The 27,060-nt window shown below is 35.2% G+C and overlaps 3 protein-coding genes across 3 annotated transcripts; 1 reads left to right on the top strand and 2 right to left on the bottom strand.

Annotated features, from left to right (window-relative positions):
• The first annotated feature begins 211 nt into the window (after positions 1-211).
• On the top strand, positions 212-6,755 carry metap2b (methionyl aminopeptidase 2b). The gene is made up of 11 exons (XM_019067556.2): positions 212-416; positions 1,626-1,727; positions 1,838-1,897; positions 1,979-2,081; positions 2,170-2,331; positions 3,021-3,202; positions 3,312-3,406; positions 3,936-4,032; positions 4,120-4,223; positions 4,958-5,073; positions 5,711-6,755. The coding sequence occupies exons 1-11, from the start codon at positions 257-259 to the stop codon at positions 5,961-5,963; spliced, it is 1,434 nt and encodes a 477-aa protein (XP_018923101.1). The 5' UTR covers positions 212-256; the 3' UTR covers positions 5,964-6,755.
• A 4,740-nt stretch (positions 6,756-11,495) lies between these two features.
• On the bottom strand, positions 11,496-14,434 carry LOC109086033 (galanin receptor 2a). Its single transcript, XM_042752798.1, has 2 exons — positions 14,420-14,434; positions 11,496-12,410 (listed from the first exon to the last, which is right to left on the bottom strand). Exons 1-2 carry the CDS (start codon positions 14,432-14,434, stop codon positions 11,496-11,498), a joined length of 930 nt encoding a protein of 309 aa, XP_042608732.1.
• Positions 14,435-15,261: 827 nt separating this feature from the next.
• Positions 15,262-25,593, bottom strand: pthlhb (parathyroid hormone-like hormone b). Its single transcript, XM_019067560.2, has 4 exons — positions 25,327-25,593; positions 17,509-17,693; positions 16,520-16,620; positions 15,262-16,304 (listed from the first exon to the last, which is right to left on the bottom strand). The coding sequence occupies exons 3-4, from the start codon at positions 16,606-16,608 to the stop codon at positions 15,938-15,940; spliced, it is 456 nt and encodes a 151-aa protein (XP_018923105.2). The 5' UTR covers positions 16,609-16,620; positions 17,509-17,693; positions 25,327-25,593; the 3' UTR covers positions 15,262-15,937.
• Between the last annotated feature and the right edge of the window lie 1,467 nt (positions 25,594-27,060).

Here is a 27,060-nt window from a genome sequence, read left to right on the forward strand (position 1 = left end):
TAAATATGCCTACACGCTTTCAGTTTCCAAAAAGATTAATAATTGTTTGTAATTTTATAAAATAAAAAATATATATGTATGTAACCACTATACCAAAATCAAACCTACGCCCTTGGTTTGTGTGGGATCGGGATGGGTTCAGTCGGTTGGACCTTCTTTCGAGTAAAAAGGTCCATCCAGCTGAACGCACAGGGATCCCGCCGCCGCCGCCGCGCGTGATGTACGCTGCACCCACAATCCCTCGCGCGGTCACATCATGGCAGACGAGCTGACGCAGGAGCTGCAGCCCGCAGCTGCACAAATGCAGATTTTACCGAACGGAGACTCTCACTTTCCCAAAGAGGACCCGGATCCCGCTGACGAGACCGGGAAGAAGAAGAAAAAGAAGAAGAAGAAGGGAAAAGCGGCAGCCGTAGGTAATAAAGACGAGTGAAAGCGTCGCGTGGCCCTGACGGTTACAGCCCAGTCTGCTAAACCCACGAGACCGCGCTAGATCAGACATAGAATTTAAAAGACCTTCAATTAATAGCGACTCAAAGCATTTTAACCGAGCTTATGTTTAGTTTCTGCGCTGCAGTGTTGAGTTAGTGGCTGGTTGGAGTGTTTAACTCCTCTCATGATGGCAGTTGTGTAACGTTAATGTTGTGATAAGAGGACGCAGTCTGTCCTCCTGAGACCAAGCTGTGGGGTGTTTGTCTCTGTAGTGGACATTATAGTTTAGCGAATATCTCTGAGACCTCACATGCCACAGTTTAAGTCTGGATGTCCTGTAGAGAGCACGTTCAGGGCTTTCCAGAGACACCAAATGATTGGATGTTTCTTCAAGACCACGCCCTCTCCGTGGTTTTTAAATATGGCTGACATTAATTTAGTGATAAAATTGTACATTCAAATCTGATTAATTTTCAAATTGCTTGTCATAAATCAACATCTCTGGAAAATGGTACGGGGCTTCAAATCAAAATATGACGTCCTGTTATAAAACGGGACATCATTTCATACATGTCCACTGTAGAGGACACCAGGACTAAAAGCGTGTTTATTATGCCTTTCGGGAGAGAAAAAGAATTGAATAGCAGAACAAATTACATATTAATATTCTTATGAAATATTAGATGTTATGTTGAAAATCTGTCCAGTTACTACTCACATTATTACACTTCTCTTTTCAACATGCTGTCTCAGCAGCATTTTTTTATTATGAGTAGTTGATGTGTTTTGTTGATATTGTTGTTATTGGTGGGAAAACCAGTTTATGGAATTTTGAAACGCATATTGCATGAAGCAAAATGGTATAACGAATCATTTTATAACATAGTTTAGAACCAAGCTTAAATAAAGTTTGGTATAAAAAAAAAATTCTGAAACCTAAAAATTTGTTGATTTAAATTAAAAAAAAAAATCTCATTGTTTTTGCCTTTTCACGTCTGTTCTTGTCATTTTATTTTTAGAAAAACTGAGTCCCGGTGTCCTCTAAAGAGGACATAGCATAACATATGATTAAAATAATATTAGTTATTTAAAAAAAAAAATTCTAAAGCTCTAAACAATGTTTTTATTTCTGGTTCTCAGGAGGATATTATCTCGCGACATCTACATCAAATTCCCTGTGCTTTTGTTTACAGGAAACCACGAGGGTGAAGGAGAGCCTGGCATCACCAAAGTGACAAATCAGCTGGAGCAGCAAAGTTTAGAAGACCAAGAAAAAGAGGACGAGCCAGAAGAGGGTTTGTCCGAAGTTAATCCCTAAGAAATTCCCATGACAATCCCACATGACAATCTGCGAAAGTTTTTGTTTTTATATCGATTGTTATATTGTTACGTTTCTATTTGGCAGATGGCGAGGAAGGAGATTCAACTGGAAAGAAAAAGAAGAAGAAGAAGAAAAAGAAAGGACGTGAGTGATTGTTTAAATTCCCCCTGGAGTCGCTCATATCCATCAAAATGACCTTATTCATATTCCTCCATTCTCTTTCAGCCAAAGTTCAAACAGATCCTCCATCTATCCCCATCTGTGAGCTTTACACCAATGGGGTTTATGCCAAGGGCCAGGAATGTGAATATCCATCAACGCAAGATGGGTACAGACAGCAGCTGCTTATTTACACACTCTAAAACCAACGAAAAACACTTAAAAACTTCATAGTGGATGTGTTTTATTCCACACAGACGTACTGCCGCATGGCGGATGACCAACGAGGAGAAGAAATTTTTGGATCAGGCTAATGAGGAGATGTGGAACGACTTCAGACAGGCTGCCGAGGCCCACCGGCAGGTCAGGAAATACGTCATGAGCTGGATCAAACCGGGCCTGACCATGATCGAGATCTGGTGAGTGACACCATTCGTGGGCTACATTTGTGAGATGAAGCCCGTTGGCTTTCATCGGGAAACTTTGGTTAGTGTTGCTGTGGTGCATCTGAAATGTGAAAGTCGTGTTTACTTGGGGCTGGATTTACAAACAGGGTACACGTTCTGTTGGCGGCGCCAAAAACTACTGTCTGGATTTACTAGCCTGTGTACTGGCCTGAAGATACAGTTATTTTTACAGCTGGTCTTATTGCATATGCATTTGTAGGAGATTCTCTTTCAAATGCAAAATTCTTAGGAGAGTATTTAAATAAATTATGCAAGGTGATTTACTAAGGTTTGTGGTTTACTTCGGATTTCTTAACACGTCACGTGGCTGTGATAGTTGCTCATTTGTTCTGCTCTTGGTACATTGCGTTGTTCATTATTGAAAATAAACCAGCTGCATCGGTTTTCTTTAATTTGCTTGTTATCGGTAGATCAACAACTGCAGAACTTTCCTCTCCCATCTGTGCTTTCATAGGATTGCAGTCTCGCTAAGTTGCCCTGTTTAGTAAATCTGGCCCAAAAGTGTTACAGCCCTACTTAGCTTTAGCACAAAAACAGCCTTCCTATGACCTGCAAAATATCTACTTCTAGCTTTTTCAGGTTGACACTCATTGGCAGCCATGAGTTTAATCCGCTAATCAGGTCTCATTTCTCCCTGCTAGTGAAAAACTGGAAGATTGCTCTAGGAAGTTGATCAAGGAAAATGGTCTGAACGCTGGTTTGGCTTTTCCGACCGGCTGCTCGCTGAACCACTGCGCCGCTCACTACACTCCTAACGCAGGAGACCCTACCGTTCTCCAGTACGACGATGTCTGCAAGATCGACTTCGGCACGCACATTAATGGTGCGCCTGTAGCAGCAAACATACTGCAAACGACCAATTACCATCTTCTTTCCTTCTAAGTGACTTTTATACTGATCTTTGCTGAAGTTTGATTATTTCGGTATTTTAGGTCGAATCATTGACTGTGCCTTTACTGTCACCTTCAACCCAAAGTACGACAAACTGCTGGAAGCTGTTAAAGATGCTACAAATACTGGAATTAAGGTAAGAGTTACTGTCAGAGTGAGTGAAAACATGCAGGCGACATAACACCCCAAAATTTAAAAAGAAAAAATAAATCGTACTTCAGTTACAGTCTCTTATGCTCCATACAGCTACATTTATTTGATCAAAAATACAGTCAAAAGAGTAGTATTGTGAAATATTATTACAATTTTAATTACTTTTCTTTCAGAATATATAAAGCTGAATTTTCAGCATCATTACTCCAGTCTTCAGCGTCACATGATCCTTCAGAAATCATTCTAATATGCTGCTCAAGAAACATTTCTGATTATCACTGCTTCATATTTTTGTAGAAACTGATTCATTGAGTTCAGGATTTTTTGTTTAAAAGAACAAAATTTGTTTGAAATAGAAATGTAACATTATAAATGTCTTTACTGTCACTTTTTGACCAATTAACGCATTGCTTGCTCTTTCTAAACTTGAAATTTTTAAACATCAAATGTATAAGTAGTTTGTATTTTATTTGAGAGTAATTATTGTAAAGCACATTGTTCTTTTATTTCAGTGTGCAGGTATTGATGTTCGTTTGTGTGACATTGGAGAGTCAATTCAAGAGGTTATGGAGTCTTATGAAGTGGAACTCGATGGAAAAACATATCAAGGTAAATACAAATTGTTTTAACAGCAAAGACCTAGAAATAACACAAGATATGATTTCACCAATGATGTTACTTTTGATGTTACTCCAGTGAAACCAATCCGAAATCTCAATGGCCACTCTATTGGACAGTACAGAATACATGCAGGCAAGACGGTGCCCATAGTGAAAGGAGGCGAAGCCACTAGGATGGAGGTACGTCGTGACTTACTACAAAGGTTCTGTTTAACAGATGTGAATATATATTTGATGCTTGGATTTTATTTGGTGAGTCACCCAACAATTGTTCATAAGAAGGAAAATGAAGGCTGCATTTGACTTAATCTTCAGAAAAAGGAACAGTTTTGAGAAAGTCTCAGTCTGATGGTTTAGGGCTGAGTTTGGGTGTGCCAGAGTTATCAACACAAGCCTAAGCGGACACATCTCTTATCAGTCAACACCACAGGGCTTAAAGAGAGGTGTAGTCAAGTACACCAGCCTCCAAAATGTTCACCAAGGCAGCATTTATTTGATCTAAAATGCTGTAATATTATGAAATATTTTTCTATATCAATATATTTTAAAATGAATTTATTCCTGTTATACAAAGCTGAATTTTCAGCATCATTACTCCAGTCTTCAGTGTCACATGATCTTCAGAAATCATTCTATATAAACACTGATGATTATTTTCAATTTGCTGCTCAAGAACAGCATTTTTTATTTGAAATAGAAATTGTTTCAGGATTCTTTAATGAATAGAAAGTTCAAAAGAACGGTTTACTGTCACTTCTGATCAATTTACTGAATCCTTGCTGAATAAGTGTTAATGTCATTCAGTAAATAAATCTTACTGATCACAGACATCACTTTGCTTCGTTTGGAAAGCAATCATGTAGTAAGGCTTTAATTCTGTCATTTTGTCACATGCTGAATTTCCTCTTTTACAGGAGGGAGAGGTTTATGCCATCGAGACCTTCGGCAGCACTGGGAAAGGCATGGTGCACGACGACATGGAGTGTTCCCATTACATGAAAAACTTTGAAGTTGGTCACGTGCCAATAAGGTGAGATACACACCGCTCTTATTCCTAACTAACTCTCCAGAAACAATCGATTTGTCAGTCATAGCCAATCAGAAGATAAATGACTTAAAGGGTTAGTTCACCCAAAAAATGAAAACTAGCTCATGTTTTACTCACCCTCAGAGTATCCTAGGTGTATATGACTTTCTTCTTTCAGATGAATCCAATCGGAGTTATATTAAAAATGATCCTGGCTCTTGCAAGCGTTAGAATGGGAGTAGGCAGGATAAAGCTTGTAGAAAGAGTAGTAATATAAAGTGCGTGCATCCATAATAAAACATACCTCACACGGCTCCGGGACGTGAATTTTATTACGGGTACGCATGCTTTATTTGACTAATTTTAGACTGTTGAACAAAAACGCCTGCCTACTCCCATTCTAACGCTTGCAAGAGCCAGGATAATTTTTAATATAACTCCGTTTGGATTCGTCTGAAAGAAGAAAGTCATATACAGCTAGGATACTCTGAGGGTGAGTAAAACATGAGCTAGTTTTAATTTTTGGGTGAACTAACCCTTTAATGTTCTGGGAGCATGCTTGTGATGCCTAAAAAGCATAGGCAGCTCACAAGATTTTCATCAGAATTATGGTTCACCTGCTCACGTTCCTCTTTCCCAGACTTCCCAGAGCCAAGCACTTGTTGAATGTGGTCAACGAGAACTTCGGCACTCTGGCCTTCTGCCGCCGCTGGTTGGATCGTTTCGGGGAGACCAAATATTTAATGGCACTGAAGAATCTTTGCGACCTGGGTATCATCGACCCCTACCCCCCTCTGTGCGACACCAAAGGCTGCTACACGGCCCAGTTTGAACACACCATCCTGCTGAGACCCACCTGCAAGGAGGTGGTCAGCCGAGGAGACGATTACTAGGCCTCCACGTCACCAGTTTTTATAAATCTCTCCTCTGCTTTCGTATCACATGAGTATTTTGATGGGTAAAGGCCTTAGTAAGTTAATGAGCTGTGCCTTCTCATTTATAACATGCTAGTATTTGTTTGTATAAAGGATGAATGGAGGTTTAAGTCCTCTGTGGTAAAGATGTCCCCTTGTTTAACCACGGTGGAACTCACTGGTGCAGATGTGTACTTACCCCCCACCCGTAAAGTTCTCTAGAACCATTTTGTTAATGCTGACAACGATCTGGTGCACTTTTCTTGATCCACACCCAGAGAAAAATTCAAACGCACATTTTTAGGTAATCTGGATTAACTATGTTACACATTAGCAGTTGCACGTTTTTTTGTACACAAAGCTTTACTAAATCCTGGTCTAAGAGAAATTAGGAAAAGTTCATGTTCATTGATTATTATTATTTTTAATCAAGTGCTGTTTATCCTTTTCAGTTTGATTCAGTTACACATTTAGGCTGAAAAATCCTCTGAGACATTACTGATGGGGTTTAGCTTTATTCCTTAACTCAAGAATGGACTTTAATGCAGCATACACCATCCATAATAAAATACTCATTCAAACACATGCTTTCCCTTTAAGAGCGGACACTCATAACAAAACTGGCGGTGTTGATATGTAAGCATCTATATTTTGGATATGCTTGATTTCAAGTAAAGCCTGTTTGAAATCAATCACGTTTCTCAGAATAAAGCACATGTGGTGTTTTATTCTGAAGTGCAAATAAAATTTATAAGAAATTGTGACCTGCAATGTGTTTCACGTCCTCTGTCTCCAATCTTCATATGTAACCAAATGCTTTAAATGAAGTGTAAAATCCTATATTTTTCCTTAATTAAATTAAAGCTTTAGAAAATAATTTATATACAAGGTAGGGTAGGCGATTTCGGAGGGGAGTATGGAAGCCTGTTTCCGCCACTGAAAAAAAAAAAAAGGTTATTGCGACTTTTTGTCTCACAATTCTGACTTTTTTCTCGCAATTGTGAATTTGTATCTCACAATTCTGTCTTGTTTTCAGAATTGCAAATTCTGTTTTTATCTCACAATTATGATTTTTAACTCCCAATTGCAAGTTTTTATCACATAATTCTGATAAAAAGTTGCAATAACTTTTTTTTTTAATTCAGTGGCAGAAACAGGCTTCCATACGCTTTTCCGAAATCGCCAGAATTGCAAGTTTGTATCATGCAATTACGAGAAAAAAAGTCAGAATTGTTAGATACAATTACCTTTTTTATATTTTATTCAGTGGCGGAAATGGGCCTCCATAGAGGCGACATTGTCTCCGCTTAGCCAAAATTATACTTAACCCTGGAGAAAATGTGATTGTACTGCGATGTAACAGGTCATTATCAATCATACCTACACAAGTAACTTCTTAAAAATTTTAATACACATGTGAAAACTACAAAAGGTGGATTAAGTTACACCTGTATTTGTATAGTCTTTGGTTACACGTACTTCATAGAGCGAGTTAAAAAAAAAAACGCTCGCGAACGGGAACTCAGAAGCCACAACAACTGCTCGTAATCTTACGGTACATTGACTAGACATAAGTAGCCTACTTTAAATTAGGGATGGGCGATATATCGCATAAGATTGTCGCGCATTTCATCAGTAAAGCCGGTTCCCTGATTACCGCTAAATCACCATCACCTGCTTTCAAATGGAGCGGCATTTAATATTTAATTTGCGCGACAAGCTACGCAAAAAAAGCAGGTGATGGCGATTTAGCGGTAGTCAGGGAACCGGCTTTACTGACGAAATGCGTGTGACAATCACATGCTATATATCGCCCATCCCTACTTTAAATTTCAATTTAATTTCAAGTATCACAAGTTATGTGACCCATGTTGGCGAAATGAGTCAGAATGCACCCTGACTCATTTTGAGCTAGACGCAAAAAAGTGACAAATGTCGATTTTAACCGAATTTGTACGGTTGCAACGCGCTGCAACTTAAAAAAAAAAAACACATGCAAATAGACAAAGCACCAGAAAATTAAGAAAACATCTTTATCAATTTGACAGCATGTGTGCTGCAAATACTCGCAACCAAATACAGAAGTGCGCTACAAAAACACACAACACAACCAAAAACATAAACGTGCTGCAAATAGGCACAGACCACAATGGGAGGACCCCAATAATGCCAAAATTACCCAAACAAAACGAAAATTAACCATGGTTTTATTATAGTTAAAGTGTAGTACGTTAAATGCTTATTTTTTATTTTATTTTTTATTGTATTGTATAACCACAGTTGTACAAATGCCATGGTTAAACTCTGGTTAGTGTAGCAAACCTATGGTTAAGTTGTGGTTACCGTGGTTTAACTATAGCGACCATTTTTTTATTTATAGTTATTTTTATATAATTGTATTTTGAATTAATCAATTTGTTTATTTATTTTAATAGTAAAACCATAGTTACTTTTTGGGAAGTTGTAAGTTAGCAAGCTTACATAACCTTTCACAATTACAGTAATTGTGTAGTTCGTCAGCTTATTTAGGCTAATAATATCCGCACAAAAAAAATAAAAAAAAATAAGGAATCCTATGATCAGGATGTTAAACAAAAATCTCACTTTTCAGAGTAAGCATTGATGCCCATGTCCTGGGCCGCATTAATGCACGGGCTTTCCTGGGCTTAAGCCCAGGGCCCCGGGCTGGGGGAGGGCCCCTATGATGCCGGAAAATATTGTAATCGGATTTTATAATTCGTTGGCTGTCCTTTTAAAATTACGCTTTATCGCTTTGCTTTGAATGCACGTGCGGGCGTTGCAAGTCCTGCTCGAGAAGTGTCAGTCAAACCCTCTCACTCAATGAACCCTGCAATCATCAGTCACAGTGGGCATTATTTAATTGTCTGAAATCCAATAAAATTCATCATTGTCTGAAAGCATTCAGTTATTGGCCTGTATCGAACTCACGTGACATACTTACTTTGAATTCTTTATAAGATAATTGCCGCCTATTCTAATGATGACAATAACTAATCTAATAGCTAATCTAATGTGACAGAAATGTCTCGTATATATGAAAGTGGTTCGCAAAAAAAGAAAAACAGCACAAGATAAAGTAGAACGTCAGAACAGTTTGTTAAAACAAATTCTGATACTAACATCATATTTTAACGCAGGCTTAGGGAAAGATGAAGATTCTGCATACATGTAATTAAATAGGCCTTATCATACTAACATAATGATTTAAATAAAGCACTCTTGTTACTATTAAAGTTGCGTATGCCTTCAGAAGCAAAAACTTAATTGCGCTTGATGTTCGTATCACTTCTTTAAAGCAAGATATTTGGGCACATTTCGTTTTTTACTAAAAAACAATGCATGAATGAGAAAATCGTGTAGGACGTGCTTGATGTTAAAACTTTTTAATCGCAATAATAAGTCATGAAAAAGATCTCTGTAGCTACTCGTGTTTACTGACACACCCTAAGCGCGTGTGCAGAAAACCCTCACAGACATCATGCAATACTAAATTAAATTGAGAATGATTCCATGACAAATGCATTTTTAACAGTCACTTGTTGCCACCTGGTGGGGTAACGTGTAATAGATTCAAACGGCCTAACAGTAAAAGGGGTGGAATAACTTTTAACGATTAATTATGCAGTTCCAATGGATGAAGGCAGGGCTCAACCCCCCAACAAAAAAATAATAAAAGTAAAAGACAAGAAAATGGCCCTATAAAATAAGCATAGATATTGTTTTCATTGTCTTTGTTACATTTAACCTCAATAATAGGTTAATGACAGCAAGCTACTAGATTAATTTATATTTTAAATATTGTTAGACAAATAAACAGTAATAAAATAGTTAAAAATAATCAAATTACGAGTAATAGCATAAATAAATACAACAGAACAAACATATAAATGAAATAAATGGTGCTTTTCAAGTTTTTCATGTAGGTTTAAACAGGAGGTTTTGAGGTACAGACATTGTAATCTAATGTATAACTATAGAATAGATTAAACTTTATTAAAAATGTATCAGTCAAGAGCAGTTATAGATGCATAAAAATGTTTTTAATGTTGAAAATATAAAACGTTAAATACTGTGGAATTATTAAAAAAATCAAGACACTTTAAACCTGAAATTAAACCCGCCAGTAGGTGGCAGCGAATCAATGTTAATGAGCAAATCATTGAGATTCAACCGATTCATTCAAGCGGCTGATTCACTCAGTAAGTGTTGCTCAGAGACGCAAAACAATTCTGTGGACTTTGGAACCATTTTCGTTGGCGAAATACAGCGAAACAGATGATTTGGTGTCTAAAATGTAAGTCACTTCATATTAAGTTCTTGTTTATTAAACTGTACGCTGAATAAAATCATCACATTTGTAATCATGCTAATATTTGGAGAAAAACTCTTTGTGTAATATTGGTTAACATAGGTATTAAATTATTAATTATATGAAATATATACAGGGGCATATTTGAATTCTGAGGCATTAAGACTAAATCACGTGCACACGTCTAACCTACTAGACTAACGTTATGTCACGTAGTGCGTGCGTGCACAGAATGGGTGTGTTTTGTTTTTTGTTTTTTTTAAGTTGTGATGCATACTTGATAATATCAGATCGTTAAATCAACAATTACGATATCATAGACTACATATAACGCACACCCTACAGCACTGGCTGGATCGGGCAAGTGACCATTCTGTCTACTGTCCCGAGCGTCATTCACACTAGCCTCGGGCAATCAGGCAGTCCTTATTGTCGAGCCCTGGAAGGGCCCCTCAAGAGGTAAAGCCCAGGGGCCTCTTATAGTCTTAATGCGGCCCTGCCCATGTCCCAGCCATGGGCACTTTTCGGTTCCGTTCCTGTTTTGTCGCGTTGTATTTGCACTTGCCAAATTGATGATGCTTTCTTAATTTGCATGTGTGTTTTCAATATATTTGTAGCAATAGCCAACAATATATTGTATGGGTCAAATTTATCGATTTTGCTTTTATGCCAAAAATCATTAGGATATTAAGTAAAGATCATGTTCCATGAAGATATTTTGTTAATTTTCTAAATATATTAAACTTAATTTTTGATTAGTAATATGCATTGCTAAGGACTTCACTTGGACAACTTTAAAGGCGATGTTCTCAATATTTAGATTTTTTTGCACCCTCAGATTCCAGATTTTCAAATAGTCAAATACTGTCCTATCATAACAAACCATACATCAATGGATGTATAAATCACAATCTCAAAACAATGACCCTAATAACTGGTTTTGTGGTCCAGAGTCGCATATATTAATTGGTGGCCCAAGCTCAAGTACATGAGCTGTTTAAGGGGCAGTCACATTCAACATTGCTTCATGGGTAATATGCATTCATTTCAGTTGATATTCACACAATTAGGAATTTTGCATGAAGGCACAAAGGATTTAGGTCTAATTGAACCAAACAAACCAAACTCTCATACAGTTTTACATTCAACATGTTCTGAATTAATCTAAATATTCTGGATGCTCAGAAACTCTCCGTCACGCTTATGACCTGCGGGTGAACTTGTTTCCTATTCCACTTGAACAGCCAGTCCTTCTTGCGCCTGTAGCGTTTGGACAGCAGAACATAGAGGACGGGGTTCACGCAGGGATGCAGATACTGGAGAACCGTGCAGGTGAAATGAAACATCTCCCACGAGCGGCCGTGCCGGTAAAGTCCCAAATACACACACAGCTCTAGAACGTACCCTGGCAGCCAGCACAAGGAGAACGTCCCGGCGGACAAGAACACCATGAGAGATGCCCGCTTTGTGTTCCGGGAGCCTGCGAAGGACATAACAGGTCTCCTGTGCAGGAAAAGAGTGATACGTGCCGAGTTGACAGCGATAACCAGCATTGGGATGAGATAGTAGAGCACAAACTGGCTGAGAACGACCTGGTAATGATGTTCTTGGGTAGTGGGCAAACAAACGGTGCAGTTACTCACACCTGGACCTAAGCTTTCCTTAGTGGCGAAAATACGCAACGGCAGACTTATAAAGAAACTCAAGGCCCAGACCAGAATAAACATGAGCACCACCAGATCCATGGTTGGAGGTTGGTAGGGGTTGGTGATGATCATGGCGCGAACCATAGATACGGTGCACAGCGAGTACGTGCTGGCGGCCAGGGAGAATGCCAGCAGAAACTGATAGACCTTGCAGGACGTGATGCCCAGAGGCCAGGAGAAACTGACCGCTGAGTGGACAGTGAAGGGGATGAGGAGGAGCATGAGGAAGTCGGCCAGAGCCATGCTGAGGAGAAGTACATCCAGGCGGTTTTTACGAAAGCTCTTGTGTTTGGCGAAGAGAGAAAAGGCCAGCAGGTTAGCGCAGAAACCGATGGCCACGATGATGCCACAAGTGCAAGCAAAGATCACTCCGTAACTGTTAGTGGCTCCCTGTGAGACAATGGCAAAAAAGGTATTCTTTGAGCTACACTTAAATTCTTGGATGTGTGAATCCAATAAAATCAATAAAATATAATATCATAGCTAAATATCATTTAACATTTAAAGGGGTCATCGGATGCCCATTTTCCACAAGTTGATATGATTCTTTAGGGTCCTAATGAAAGTCTATAACATACTTTGGTTATAATTTCTCAATGGTAGTGTAAAACAATACACTTTTTACCCTGTCAAAAACAGCTCTGCACACAGCGACCCGTTTTAGTGTATGTTTCATTTAAATGCTGAATGAGCTCTGCTGACTCCGCCCCCTCTTCCCGTCCTCATGAGACTTGTTTACTTTAGCCGCAGAACTGAGGAATTTGCTAACTATCACGTTATTAGGAAAGGCGATTTGCAAAGATTTATAGAAGAACCTTATACTCACTTCTTCTGTGGGTGAAGCTGGATCATGAATGATTCGCACAAACATAAACGCATTTAAGTAGATCGAGGTGCATTCCCTTCAGACACAAATGTAATCGACCGAGTCTTCAGCGGCTCAGATGTCAGGAGTAACTGACGACTGCTGTGTTCATTATTACATCCAACAACAGAACACCTCAATCTCTTAGGAGTCATTCTTGTCTACATCTGCTCCGCGGTGAAACAATGGTGGACTGATGACAGTCACTCAGGGCGGGTCTCAGGTAAAGCACTAGTGTCAATCAACAATGGTGGGAGGGGCCTGGGTCTGTGTGACGTCACATAGACAGGCGTCTGAGAACGGCTTGATTTGAGAAAGGGGAAATGATTTATAGAGATTAAAAAAACACTGGGTGGATCTTTATCATTATAGGGTGGTTGTGTACACACACTGCCAACACATTTCAGTTCAAACAACTTGTAAAAGTGTATGTGGCATCGATGACCCCTTAGAAAAATACAATATAATTTTGTATAAAATAAATTAAATTCAAAATTATAAATCTAAAATTATATATAATATAAATTATGTGGAATTAAATATTTTAAAATAAATATTTAATATTATATTAATATTTTATTATAGCATTATATACATTTAAATATATAAAACATATAAATATAAAATTCTAAATATATATATATATATATATATATATATATATATATATATATATGATAAAAAAAATACAGAAAACTGTAAATACAAAAAAACTAATTTTATGAAATATTACTGAAATTTAAAATAACAAATGGTGTTCTTTTTTTTTACTTTTTTCATTAAAGAAAAATCAAAAGAAGTTCCAAAAAATATTAAGCAGCACAACTGTTTCAACATTGATAAATATTAGAATATTACTAATATTACTGATCCCTATATATATATACACACACACACACACACACACTGTATGTGTGTGTGTGTGTATGTATATATATATATATATATATATATATATATATATATATATATATATATATATATACTGTACATATAATTGTAATAATTTATATATATATAGAATTTTAATAATGTATATATAATTTAATATTTTTTATTATTATTCCTCAGTAAAACATTATTCAAAGTTAGTTTCATTACCATCTTGAATAATTTTTCGTTTGTCTATACTGAAAATGTTAAATGATAAATTAAACAAAAATTATTAATTTATTACTAATTCATTGCCAGAGAAAATGAGCTACTCACCATTCCAGACTTTTAATTAGATATCCACGTATTCATAAATGCATCCGTCATTTATCTGTGCTTTCAGATAAGATTCAACAAATCATTTTTAATTCAGAGAGATGTCTATATGTACAGACATCATTTCACTGTTAGAATACAAATAAAAAACTTTCCCTAATGCTTCAATCAGAATAAGTGCCATTTACAAAGACGAAAAGAAATAAGAAAAATGTTCATGTATCAATATAGCCACCTATTAGAATCAATATCAAAAAGCTACGTCTTGCAAAAGATTTTATGTAGAGAAAATACAGCAAATGACTTTATGTATGTCAGCTATTACCTGCTGCTTTTCCATCTGTCACCGTCTGATCAGAGGCTCATTGATTTGTGATTGATCTCTAGCTCTTCTGTGCTGTGGTTTATGAGTCTATTAGGCTTGGCATGTGATCCTAAAGCACTCACAGGAAGTTGACAGAAGGTTGCATTTACCTCTCCATCCATTAGCATGTGTAGTGAAAGGTGTATAATTGTTGTTAGAGCCATTTTTGGTCTTTGTTTGCCTTGCAGACACAGGTCCACACACTGATTGATTATTCCACCATCCTCAGTCACTAGAAACGGCTACTTAAACTGGACTGATGAAAGAATGAAGTCACACTTTGCAAGCATAGAAAAATTGTATATACTGCAATTCTGCAATTATATGGTGCAAATCATGACAATGAATTTAGAGTTGCTGTAAAATAAGCATGCATTTATTTATTCTTTCTCATAATATATAAGTGCCATATATATATATATTAAATAAATTTAACTTGTTTAAGTATTCGTGTGTGTGTGTATATATATATATATATATCTATATATATATATATATATATATATATATATATATATCTATATTAGTAGAAAATATAAACAATATTTTCAAAAATATTGAAAAAAAGATTTATCTATATATTACAATTACAAATATATATATATATATATATATATATATATATATATATATATATATATATATACATACACATAATAAGAATTCCAGGAATAAAATTATATTTGCCTTACATTATTTGTTAATCTTAATGATTTAATTCTAATAATATAATATATGTAAAGGTGTTGCTTTGCATTCATAGACAAATAATAATACTAAAAACTGCACTTATATGGTGCAAATCATGAGAATGTAAAGTTCTTGTAAAATATATTTTTAGTAGCTTTATTATGTATTGCTCCTCAATTAATTTTTTTTTGAAAAAAGCAGAACATTAACTAAAATAAAAGCAGGATAATACATAAAAAAAAAATAAAAAAATAGAAAATACCAAAAATCTGAATGTAGACCAGCATAACTATCTAAAGTGCATTTGAAAATCTCCTCAAAATCAGCAGCATTGAGATACATTCAGGGAATATATATAATATAAATATTCCAATCAAATAAATTAAATATTACATGAAAGGTCTGACTGAATGAATACATTTAAAACAGCAAACTCTGATTATAACAAATGCAAATTAGTCTGTATATGAAGCGCTTTCTACTTATCAAATGAAGCTCTAGAATAGAGAACTGATTAGAAAGTTTATTTTGAATGAAAAACAAACCATGATTTAGTCACTTTTTTTTTTGCAGAAGAGCCCTCATATCCCATGCCACGGTGAAATAGTCTTTTTTGAACTTTACATTTTAAAGGTGCATCCACCAACAGCAGTGATGAAGTCTGTATCAGGCAGCAAATCATCTTATCACTGTTCATTTGCATAAAGCCTTCTCTATGCGTCCAGATTCAGTCGAATCGCTGTCAGTGTGACCGTGCCTTCATTCTTATCCAGGCTCTTTCATTGGTCTCTAATTTGCATACGGAAGCCACACCCCCCTGTCTCTCCTCCATCTCCCCAAACTCATCTTCCTCTTCCTCTTGGTCACAGCTTTCAGTGGCTGCTCCTGGTATCTCAGGGTCTTGCTGGTCTCCTGCGGCAGGTCGTCTCTCGTCCCTATAGTCTCCATTTGAAAGCTCAAGGGGAAGTTTTTGGTGCTGCCCATCGGTTTGGACCACGGCGGGGTCTGGATGCTTCCCTCGCTCTGCCCGGGGGAGTCCCACACCTGAGCTGTGTGCACCTGCTCAAGCAGATCCTGGATAAACGTACGCCTCTTCCGGTCATGCAGGGATCGTCCCCTGTCGTGCATCATCTGTGCATGTCCTACTGAGCGCCGCCTGGGGCCAAAAGAGAGAGAATATAGATATCGGCATTTAACTAGTAGACATGATAAAGCAGCATCATGACTTTCCCTTTACTGCATGCAAAGCAGTGCATTTCCTAAAAGTTGTAGCGTCCTGTTTCTTCTGCTGCCAGCAGATGGCAGTCTCAACACAGCTCTGACTTACAGAGATCTGTCAGAAATCCATAGTAAGTGGAGATCATGACTTACTGTCTGTAGCTGAGAGCATTAGTGGGTCTGGGTTGGACCGGGATCTGGACGCTTAACAGGAACACAGCAAACCCCCAATGCCTCAACATACTGCTGGACAACTGAACACAGGAGAAATTCACAAGGGTTATTAAATAGTGCCTATATGTGTGAATATATACATTTTATATAGCCTATATAATTGATTTGTATTTATTATTTGTAATATTTTATTACACATACTAGTCAAAAAAGGCAACAAATACAGTTTTATAATACATATTAAAATATTTAAAATACAATATACAAATATTTTCCTTTAATTTAAATATAATATACATAGGCTATACTATATATATGTTAATATTTTACTACACATATTAGTCAAAGAATAGGCAACAAATATAATAAGATTTTATAATACATATTAAAATATTTTATGTATATTTAAAATACAAAAATATTTGCCCTTAATTTAAATAGAATATAATATAATACATATACTATATACTACAGATTTATAATTTTTATTATAAATGCAATAGGTTTAATTTTTATTTAAAAATAAATAATTACTATACATTTTTTTAAAGAAGTTTTAAAACAAATTATGATATTCTATATACACTATATATAGATAATTTACTATGTCTACTGGATAAAAAATATACATATAAAATATATATTTTATAAATAATTGCTACATAATTTTTTTAAGAAGAAAAAATATGTAATATTTATCTTACATAATTTATAAATCTGATTTGAATTTAAATTTCAGATAATATTTAAATAGATTATATTTTACATATACATTTTAAATATTAATAAATATTAAATATTAATAAATATTAAATATTTTAAATATTAAACATTTTAAATATAGGATAAGTTAACCTTATGTATGCATTTCATAAAATATATTTTCATAAAATGGAAATAGTAATTGAATGACACAATTAGTCATCAGTTAACATGAGGTGTAACATTGACATTGATAATATACTCACATGTAATGCCACTACTGAGTCGATCAGTTATTGCTGCATGTTACTGCTGGACGTCTCACAGCTATTGAAGAGCCACATGTGACTGTACGATCATCAAACAAGAGCATCGGCTACTGCCTCAATAAAGCATGTTAATATGTCCAAACTCCACTGGTCCAGAAGACAAGCTCTTCCTAAGTCTCCTTCTTGAAGGTTTGAAGGAATGAGCACATAGAGAGCGAGAGGGAGAGAGGACCAGAGCGATGGGCGTTAGATTTATTGCACCAGTTGGTCGTGTAAGTCTCCTCTGCTGTTCATCGTAAACTGGTATGAGAAAATTAGTGTGCACTGCATGCTTGTCTGTGTGTGTGTGTGTGTGTGTGTGTGTGTGTCTGCTGCCCATGAGTGCCAAAGTGTATACTAGACTGACAAACCACACACACACTCCAAGAAATGCACAGGCAGACACCTTCATTGGAAAAAGGGTGGCACGCTGCTCTCTCTCTCTCAAAACACTCATGAGGAGCTCAGGTTTGGCCAGGAGGGGGAGTGTGTGAGGACTTGAACTTTTGATTAATTTTTCTGTCTTTACTGTGTTTTCTACAACTGTTAGGAGCTTGTCCACACACTGGGTCCTTTTAATATATGAAGTAAATGCTGGAAAATACACTCTTAAAAGTAAAGGTGCTTGAAAGGTTCTTCACAGCGATGGCATAGAAGAACCATTTTTCAGTCAAAGGTTCTTTAAAGAACCATCTCTTTCTTACCTTTTTAGAATCTGAAGAACCTTCTTTTGCCACAAAGAACCTTCTGTGAAACAGAAACAGTTCTTCAGATGTTAAAGGTTCTTTATAAAACCATTCAGACAAAAATTCTATGGCATCGTGAAGCCCTTTATTTTAAGAGTGTACGTCTTTTTGGCTTAATTATTTCCTGAAAGCCATTAAAACAGACAAGTAATTCTTCTACTGACCTATTCTTTGATCAGATTATTCTTTTATGTCTGTGTGTGTGTGTGTGTGTGTGTGTACGGGTGCGCTTTTAATGTATGGAGTAAATGATAGAAAATACTTATTTTTGGTTGAATTACATCCTGAAAGCCATTAAAACAATAAAATTATTATTTTACCAGTCAAATCTTCTTCTAACCAATTCCTCATTCAAATGATTCTTCTTCCAACCATTTCCTCATTCAAATTATTCTTCTATCAACAATTTCCTCATTCAAATGATTCTTCTATCAACCAATTCCTGATTCAAATGATTCTTCTTCCAACCAATTCCTGATTCAAATGATTCTTCTTCCAACCATTTCCTCATTCAAATGATTCTTCTATCAACCAATTCCTGATTCAAATGATTCTTCTTCCAACCATTTCCTCATTCAAATGATTCTTTTATCAACCAATTCCTGATTCAAATGATTCTTCTTCCAATCATTTCCTCATTCAAATGATAATTTTATCAAATGATTCTTCTTCCAAATGATTCTTCTATCAACAATTTCCTCATTCAAATGATTCTTCTATCAACCATTTCCTCATTCAAATGATTCTTCTTCCAACCATTTCCTCATTCAAATGATTTTTTATTAACCAATTCCTGATTCAAATGATTCTTTTATCAACCAATTCCTCATTCAAATGATTCTTTTATCAACCAATTCCTCATTCAAATGATTCAAATGATTCTTTTATTCCTCATTCAAATGATAATTTCATACAAACCAATTCCTCATTCAAATGATTCTTCTACCAACCACTTCTTCATTTAAATGATTCCTTTATCAACCAATTCCTCAATCAAATGATTCTTCTTCCAACCAATTCCTGATTCAAATGATTCTTCTTCCAACCATTTCCTCATTCAAATTATTCTTTTTCCAACCATTTCTTCAATTAAATGATTCTTCTTCCAACCAATTCCTGATTCAAATGATTCTTTTATCAACCAATTCCTGATTCAAATTATTCTTATACAAACCATTTCCTCATTCAAATGATTCTTTTATCAACCAATTCCTGATTCAAATGATTCTTCTTCCAACCATTTCCTCATTCAAATGATAATTTTATCAACCATTTCCTCATTCAAATGATTCTTCTATCAACAATTTCCTCATTCAAATGATTCTTCTATCAACCATTTCCTCATTCAAATGATTCTTCTATCAACCAATTCCTGATTCAAATGATTCTTCTTCCAACCATTTCCTCATTCAAATGATTCTTCTATCAACCATTTCCTCATTCAAATGATTCTTCTATCGACCAATTCCTGATTCAAATGATTCTCATACAAACCATTTCCTCATTCAAATGATTCTTCTTCCAACCAATTCCTGATTCAAATGATTCTTATACAAACCATTTCCTCATTCAAATGATTCTTCTTCCAACCATTTCCTCATTCAAATGATTCTTTTTCCAACCATTTATTCAATCAAATGATTCTTCTTCCAACCAATTCCTGATTCAAATGATTCTTATACAAACCATTTCCTCATTCAAATGATTCTTCTTCCAACCATTTCCTCATTCAAATGATTCTTTTATCAACCAATTCCTGATTCAAATTATTCTTATACAAACCATTTCCTCATTCAAATGATTCTTCTTCCAACCATTTCCTCATTCAAATGATTCTTCTTCCAACCATTTCCTCATTCAAATGATTCTTTTATCAACCATTTCCTCATTCAAATGATTCTTTTATCAACCAATTCCTCATTCAAATGATTCTTCTTCCAACCATTTCCTCATTCAAATGATTCTTTTTCCAACCATTTATTCAATCAAATGATTCTTCTTCCAACCAATTCCTGATTCAAATGATTCTTTTATCAACCAATTCCTCATTCAAATGATTCTTTTTCCAACCATTTCTTCAATCAAATGATTCTTCTTCCAACCAATTCCTCATTCAAATGATTCTTTTTTCAACCAATTCCTGATTCAAATGATTCTCATACAAACCATTTTCTCATTCAAATGATTCTTCTTCCAACCATTTCCTCATTCAAATGATTCTTCTTCCAACCATTTCTTCAATCAAATGATTCTTCTTCCAACCATTTCCTCATTCAAATGATTCTTCTTCCAACCAATTCCTGATTCAAATGATTCTTTTATCAACCATTTCCTCATTCAAATGATTCTTCTTCCAACCATTTCCTCATTCAAATGATTCTTCTTCCAACCAATTCCTGATTCAAATTATTCTTCTTCCAACCATTTCCTCATTCAAATGATTCTTCTTCCAACCATTTCCTCATTCAAATGATTCTTTTATCAACCAATTCCTCATTCAAATGATTCTTCTTCCAACCATTTCTTCAATCAAATGATTCTTCTTCCAACCAATTCCTGATTCAAATGATTCTCATACAAACCATTTCCTCATTCAAATGATTCTTCTATCAACCAATTCCTCATTCAAATGATTCTTCTTCCAACCATTTCCTCATTCAAATGATTCTTCTTCCAACCAATTCCTGATTCAAATGATTCTTATACAAACCATTTCCTCATTCAAATGATTCTTCTTCCAACCAATTCCTGATTCAAATGATTCTTATACAAACCATTTCCTCATTCAAATGATTCTTTTTCCAACCATTTCCTCATTCAAATGATTCTTCTTCCAACCATTTCCTCATTCAAATGATTATTTTATCAACCAATTCCTGATTAAAATGATTCATATACAAACCATTTCCTCATTCAAATGATTCTTCTTCCAACCATTTCCTCATTCAAATGATTATTTTTCCAACCAATTCCTCATTCAAATGATTCTTTTATTTATTAATTACTATTTCATATTTTTATTTTTTCTTTTTTTTCTTCAATTCAAATGATTCTTCTTCTTTTATATTCCTGATTCAAATTATTCTTATACAAACCATTTCCTCATTCAAATGATTCTTCTTCCAACCATTTCCTCATTCAAATTATTCTTTTTACAACCCATTTCTTCATTCAGATGATTCTTCTTCCAACCATTCCTGATTCAAATGATTCTTCTTCCAACCATTTCCTCATTCAAATGATTCTTTTATTTATCAATTCCTGATTCAAATGATTCTCATACAAACCATTTTCTCATTCAAATGATTCTTCTTCATTCTTTTTCCTGATTCAAATGATTCTCATACAAACCAATTCCTCATCTAAATGATTCTTTTTCCAACCATTTCCTCATTCAAATGATTCTTTTATCAACCAATTCCTCATTCAAATGATTCTTTTATCAACCAATTTCCTCATTCAAATGATTCTTTTTCCAACCATTTCTTCAATCAAATGATTCTTCTTCCAACCAATTCCTCATTCAAATGATTCTTCTTCCAACCATTTCTTCATTCAGATGATTCTTCTTCCAACCAATTCCTGATTCAAATGATTCTTCTTCCAACCATTTCCTTATTCAAATGATTTTTTTATCAACCATTTCCTCATTCAAATGATTATTTTTCCAACCATTTCTTCAATCAAATGATTCTTCTTCCAACCAATTCCTGATTCAAATGATTCTTATACAAACCATTTCCTCATTCAAATGATTCTTCTTCCAACCATTTCCTCATTCAAATGATTCTTTTATCAACCAATTCCTGATTCAAATGATTCTCATACAAACCATTTCCTCATTCAAATGATTCTTCTTCCAACCATTTCCTCATTCAAATGATTCTTTTATCAACCAATTCCTGATTCAAATGATTCTTATACAAACCATTTCCTCATTCAAATTATTCTTTTTCCAAACAATTCCTCAATCAAATGATTATTTAAAATGAGCATATTAAAAATTATTTTTCCAATGATTTCCACATTCAAATGATTCTTCTTCCTACCAATTCTTCATTCAAATGATTCTCATACAAACCAATTCCTCATTCAAATGATTCTTCTACCAACCAATTCTTCATTTAAATGATTCTTTTATCAACCAATTCCTCAATCAAATGATTATTTAAAATGAGCATATTAAAAATATGCTGCATTATGCTGAACTTATGTTGAATTGGCCTTTTACTTTGCATGGAAATTCAATGTGAGAATTCGGAGGAACATTATAGCTCATAGTGGAGACCATGAGACCCTCCCCTCCCTAAACATGGGTGAAGCTGGGTGAAGAAAGTAAACAGCTTTGGCTGACCACTGTCCCAAGAGATGATGACCATAACCTCAGTGAAATCAAGCCTGTGGGTGGGTTTGCTCACCTCCTAAGCAAACGTAATGGCCAAGGTGGTTTATGGGGAGCCCACAAAATAGTACCGCTTCATTTATAGGCTATGGAGCAAGAGGTTCACAACATAACTAATGCTCATCAACTACAAATTAGTTCTGTGTGACACTAAAAAATTCCATATATTTCCATCTTTATGGGGCAGTGCATACATTGGAAAATAAACTGACTAACACTTTAGTCATTTTAAACGTTTGGGGTCAGTAATTTAGTTTTTAGTTTTTGTCAGTAAGGATGCATTACATTGTTAAAAAGAAAGGACATTTAAAATGTTACAAAAGATTTCTATTTCAAATAAATGCTGTTCTTTTGAAATTTCTATTCTTTAAAAATCCTGGAAAAGTATCATGATGGTGTCATGATGGTTTTTGATAATAATCAGATATGTTTTTTGAGCAGCAAATCAGCATATATTAGCTTTGATCAAAGAAATTAATTAAATTTTAAAATAGATTAACATAGAAAAGTTTTATTTTAAATTGCAGTAATATTTGATTGTTTTTAATAAATTTTTAATGAAATTAATGGAGCCTTGGTGATCATAAGAGGTTTCTTTGATAAACATTAAATAAACTTATCCACCATAAAGTTTTGAACATTTGTGCAAATTTGGGCCACGTATAAAATATGTGCAAATGTAGTATGAACTATTATATGAAATGTTTGTTTTTGTCCTTTTTAGCGCTTGAGAGAACTGTGAAAAGAGTTTTCTTCTTTGTGTTCAACAGGAAAATAACAGCATATTTGAGTTTGAGGGGCTGTGACAGAATTTGCATTTTTGTAATGACTAATTTTCTCAATTTATATTTTCTATAGTTTATGGTCGGCTGGAGTTTTAGTATTTTGTAGTGTGAATATATCCTCGTATTCATTTGACAAATAAAATATGGTGGAACATGGTATTGATAAAGTTCACAACAAGAACTTTTTTAATCTCCTAAAAACCATATCGCTGACTAAAAAAACTAAAATATAGCCAAAAATGGTTCTTGATAAGAAAATCCTAAGTGCTGCTTTTTTCTGTAGAAATGTAGCTTTTCGCTGCATGAATCCTTCATGTTCATTCTTTCTTCTCAGTAGCCCTACACTACTGCTGTTTTGTATTTTCTTTCTAGTCAGTGACAGCATCGTCTAGCAATGTTCAGAAGGGCTTGACTCATCCACACCAATGTCAAAAGCCCTGCGTTTTGTGAGAAACATTGTTTAACCGAGTTTCCTTTCCGCTTCCCGTGTACTCCGGTTTTGTTCTTGTGTTTGTTTTATCATGTAACTGTGCGGGAACACATGACACGATTTCTTCCATTTGACCGAAGGGTTTTAGCAGAAAATTCTGCACAGCAGCGCTCCAGATTTAATCACGAATCCTGCTACTGAGGAACGTCTCGGATTTTTGTGGTCCTCTCCGTGAAATTGTTAAATGAATAAAACGTGTCATTTAACACCTCGACGGTTCCCCTGTCGAACCACTGGCACTTGACCTTCTCAGCACTTGGACAAACTTTGATATGACACCTGTAGTCAAACGCCACCCCGAGTGAATCGTGGGACATTTGAGAAACATGCGAGCTCTGGTCCGACCCAACCACCCAGTATGCCATCTAACTGTGAGATTATTAAGACTGATGTCCCCAGCGAGGCCAATATTTTTCAGAACGTCGGCAATTTATCATCCAAACATCCCACAGGTTTGTGTTGTGTAGGTACTTTTGGATCTAGTCCGATGGGTTTGATTCGGTGCCAGAGAAAACATGGCTGCCTTGCCAACAGGCCGTTTAGAGCCCGAGCTGTGAAAGCCTGTCTGAGGGTTCCAGTAAATCCTTCTGCTAGCAGCTAAGAAGTTTGGAAACCGACGGAGCGGCTCCCAAACCCCCAACACACCTCCCACCGCCGATCTCCACAAGCAGCGTTTCATTTAAGTCGCTATTGTTTGGGGAACAGACTCGCGTGTCTTTTCATTCATTTACATTCGCGCTGCATCGATACAGAGACTTCTTCATGAAAAGAGTATTCACTGAAACTCTATTTAAATATTCAGCACCGGGGGCCACAGAAAGGACACACGTGTGTTCTCAATAAAAACTATGGGTGAAACTTGTCAAAGTCTAACTTGATGTGTTCCTGAGTTTAGAAGGCATACAAGAGACCTTTCACTTGTGAAATGCTTTGTATCAGCTTACAGTATAGCATAATATATTAGAAGTCATTTTATATAACATGTATAAGTCTACAGTGCTGCCATTCTTCATTCTGCTAAGTCAAACTCAATATGTAGTGCATGCAAAGTTTTCTATGAAATTTGGAAATAGTAAATAATTGTTAAATAACTGTTTTTTTTTTTTTTTTATCCCTTAAGGCAAAAAAAAAATGCATTCATTAAAATTATAAACCAAACAATTATTTAAATATTTTTTGTGCATATTGTAAAGTTGTAAAACTGTAAAATTTCCAAAGAACAATACAAAACACTGAGATAGATAAACACATTTATATTCTTGATTAAATGTATTTTTAAATACATTTTGTTTAATAATTACATATTGTAATTAAAAACATACAGTATATATATATATATATATATATACAAACCTTATTTAGTCTCTGAAACTCGGCAGTTCTGCCGCACGAGCGCGAGGTCTCTCTTTCCCAGCGCGCGCGCACCTCTCTCCACGTCTGATCTGTTCAGCGAGCGGCTGAGAGGAGCAGCACTTTAGGTTAAACAAGATATTCTTTCACTTCTAACTCTATTTTACATGCAAATACATTCACTCAAATCACCTCTCTCTCTGTACATTATAAACAGGTGCAAGTTTTGTGTGATTCAATTATTAATATTTTTTCTTGTTGCTGTTATTAATCACTTACCCCCAACACAGAAGAGCATACGCAGTTTGAGTTCAGCTCATATTCTCCAAAATTGTACTACGCTGATGTGGAGAGACACAGAGGAGACGACTTGTTGTATGAAGTCGTTATTTTTGTTTTCTTCATGTACAAAAAGTATTCTCGTCACTTCATAACATTAAGGTTGAATCACTGATGGCAGATGGAGTATTTTGATGATGTCTTTCATACTTTTCCGGAACTTGACACTGTTATTTACTTGGCAGTCTATGGGAGAGTCACAAGCCTCCCGGTTTTCATCCAAAATATCTTATATTATGTTCTGAAGACGAACAAAGCTTTTATGGGTTTGGAACGACATAGTAAGTGATTAAAGACAAAATTTTAATTTTGGGGTGGAGTATCCCTTTAATGATGTGTTCATGTCCCTAAGGTGATGCCTGTTTGAAGAATGCCATTTGTTGGCATAGAAACCATTTTATGTGAATTGTTTAATACTTTTTCATAGTTTTCTTCAATGTTCGAGGCATATTGAAACAGCTGTACCTAAATACTTTTCATGCTTTTATGTTGGACTAATTTCAGTTACATTTACATCTATGTAGTTTTAATTTTTATTTATTTATTTATTTTAGATTTTTTATTGTAGTAACAACTAAGCTGTATGTGGACACTTTTTGAGTAGAAATGCATATTGCAATTTTGTTTTGTTGCAAATAAAACTCCCATAGTCCATAAATACTGTAGTTTTAAGTTATTTTAATATATATAAATTCAGTTAAATCATCAAACATTTGTATGACTTGACAGTGACTTGCTTGATTCTCACAAAAATTGACTTGGACTTGCTTGAGACTTGAAGGTTAAGACTTGTGACTTACACATGTGTGTTTTGATTTAAACTTTTGTGTCTTACTCCCACCTCTGGTATAAACAGGTTTTGGTTTTAAAAAAATTATAAATATAAATAAATACATATACATGTTTTTATATATACGTTTTACATATTTTAAAAAATCTTATGACTAAATATAATCAACCAATTTCATTATTTTCAAAAATGAAAATTCTGTCTAATTTCTCACCCTCATGTCGTTCCAAACTCTTCAGACCTTCGTTCATCTTCGGAACACAAATAAATATATTTTTGATGAAATCCGAGAGCTCCCATAGACAGCAACACAACTGAAATGTTCCCAGTCTCAGAAACGTAACAAGGACATCGTTAAAACAGTCCATGTGACATCAGGGGTTCAACCATAATTTTACGAAGCTACGAGAATACTTTTTGTTTGCAAAGAAAACAATAATAACATAATTTATTCAACAATTGTTCTCTTAGAGATCAGGTTTGGTGGTTTTGTGATAGGGGTTAGTGGTATTGGGGAGTTTGTCTTCAACCCTAATCAAACACACCTGTACAAGCTCATCAATGTCTTAAGGATTACTAAGGCTACAGGCAAGTGAGGGTTTTTTTCA

The sequence above is a fragment of the Cyprinus carpio genome, chromosome B25 (assembly GCF_018340385.1).
Source record: "Cyprinus carpio isolate SPL01 chromosome B25, ASM1834038v1, whole genome shotgun sequence".
Lineage (NCBI taxonomy): Eukaryota > Metazoa > Chordata > Actinopteri > Cypriniformes > Cyprinidae > Cyprinus > Cyprinus carpio.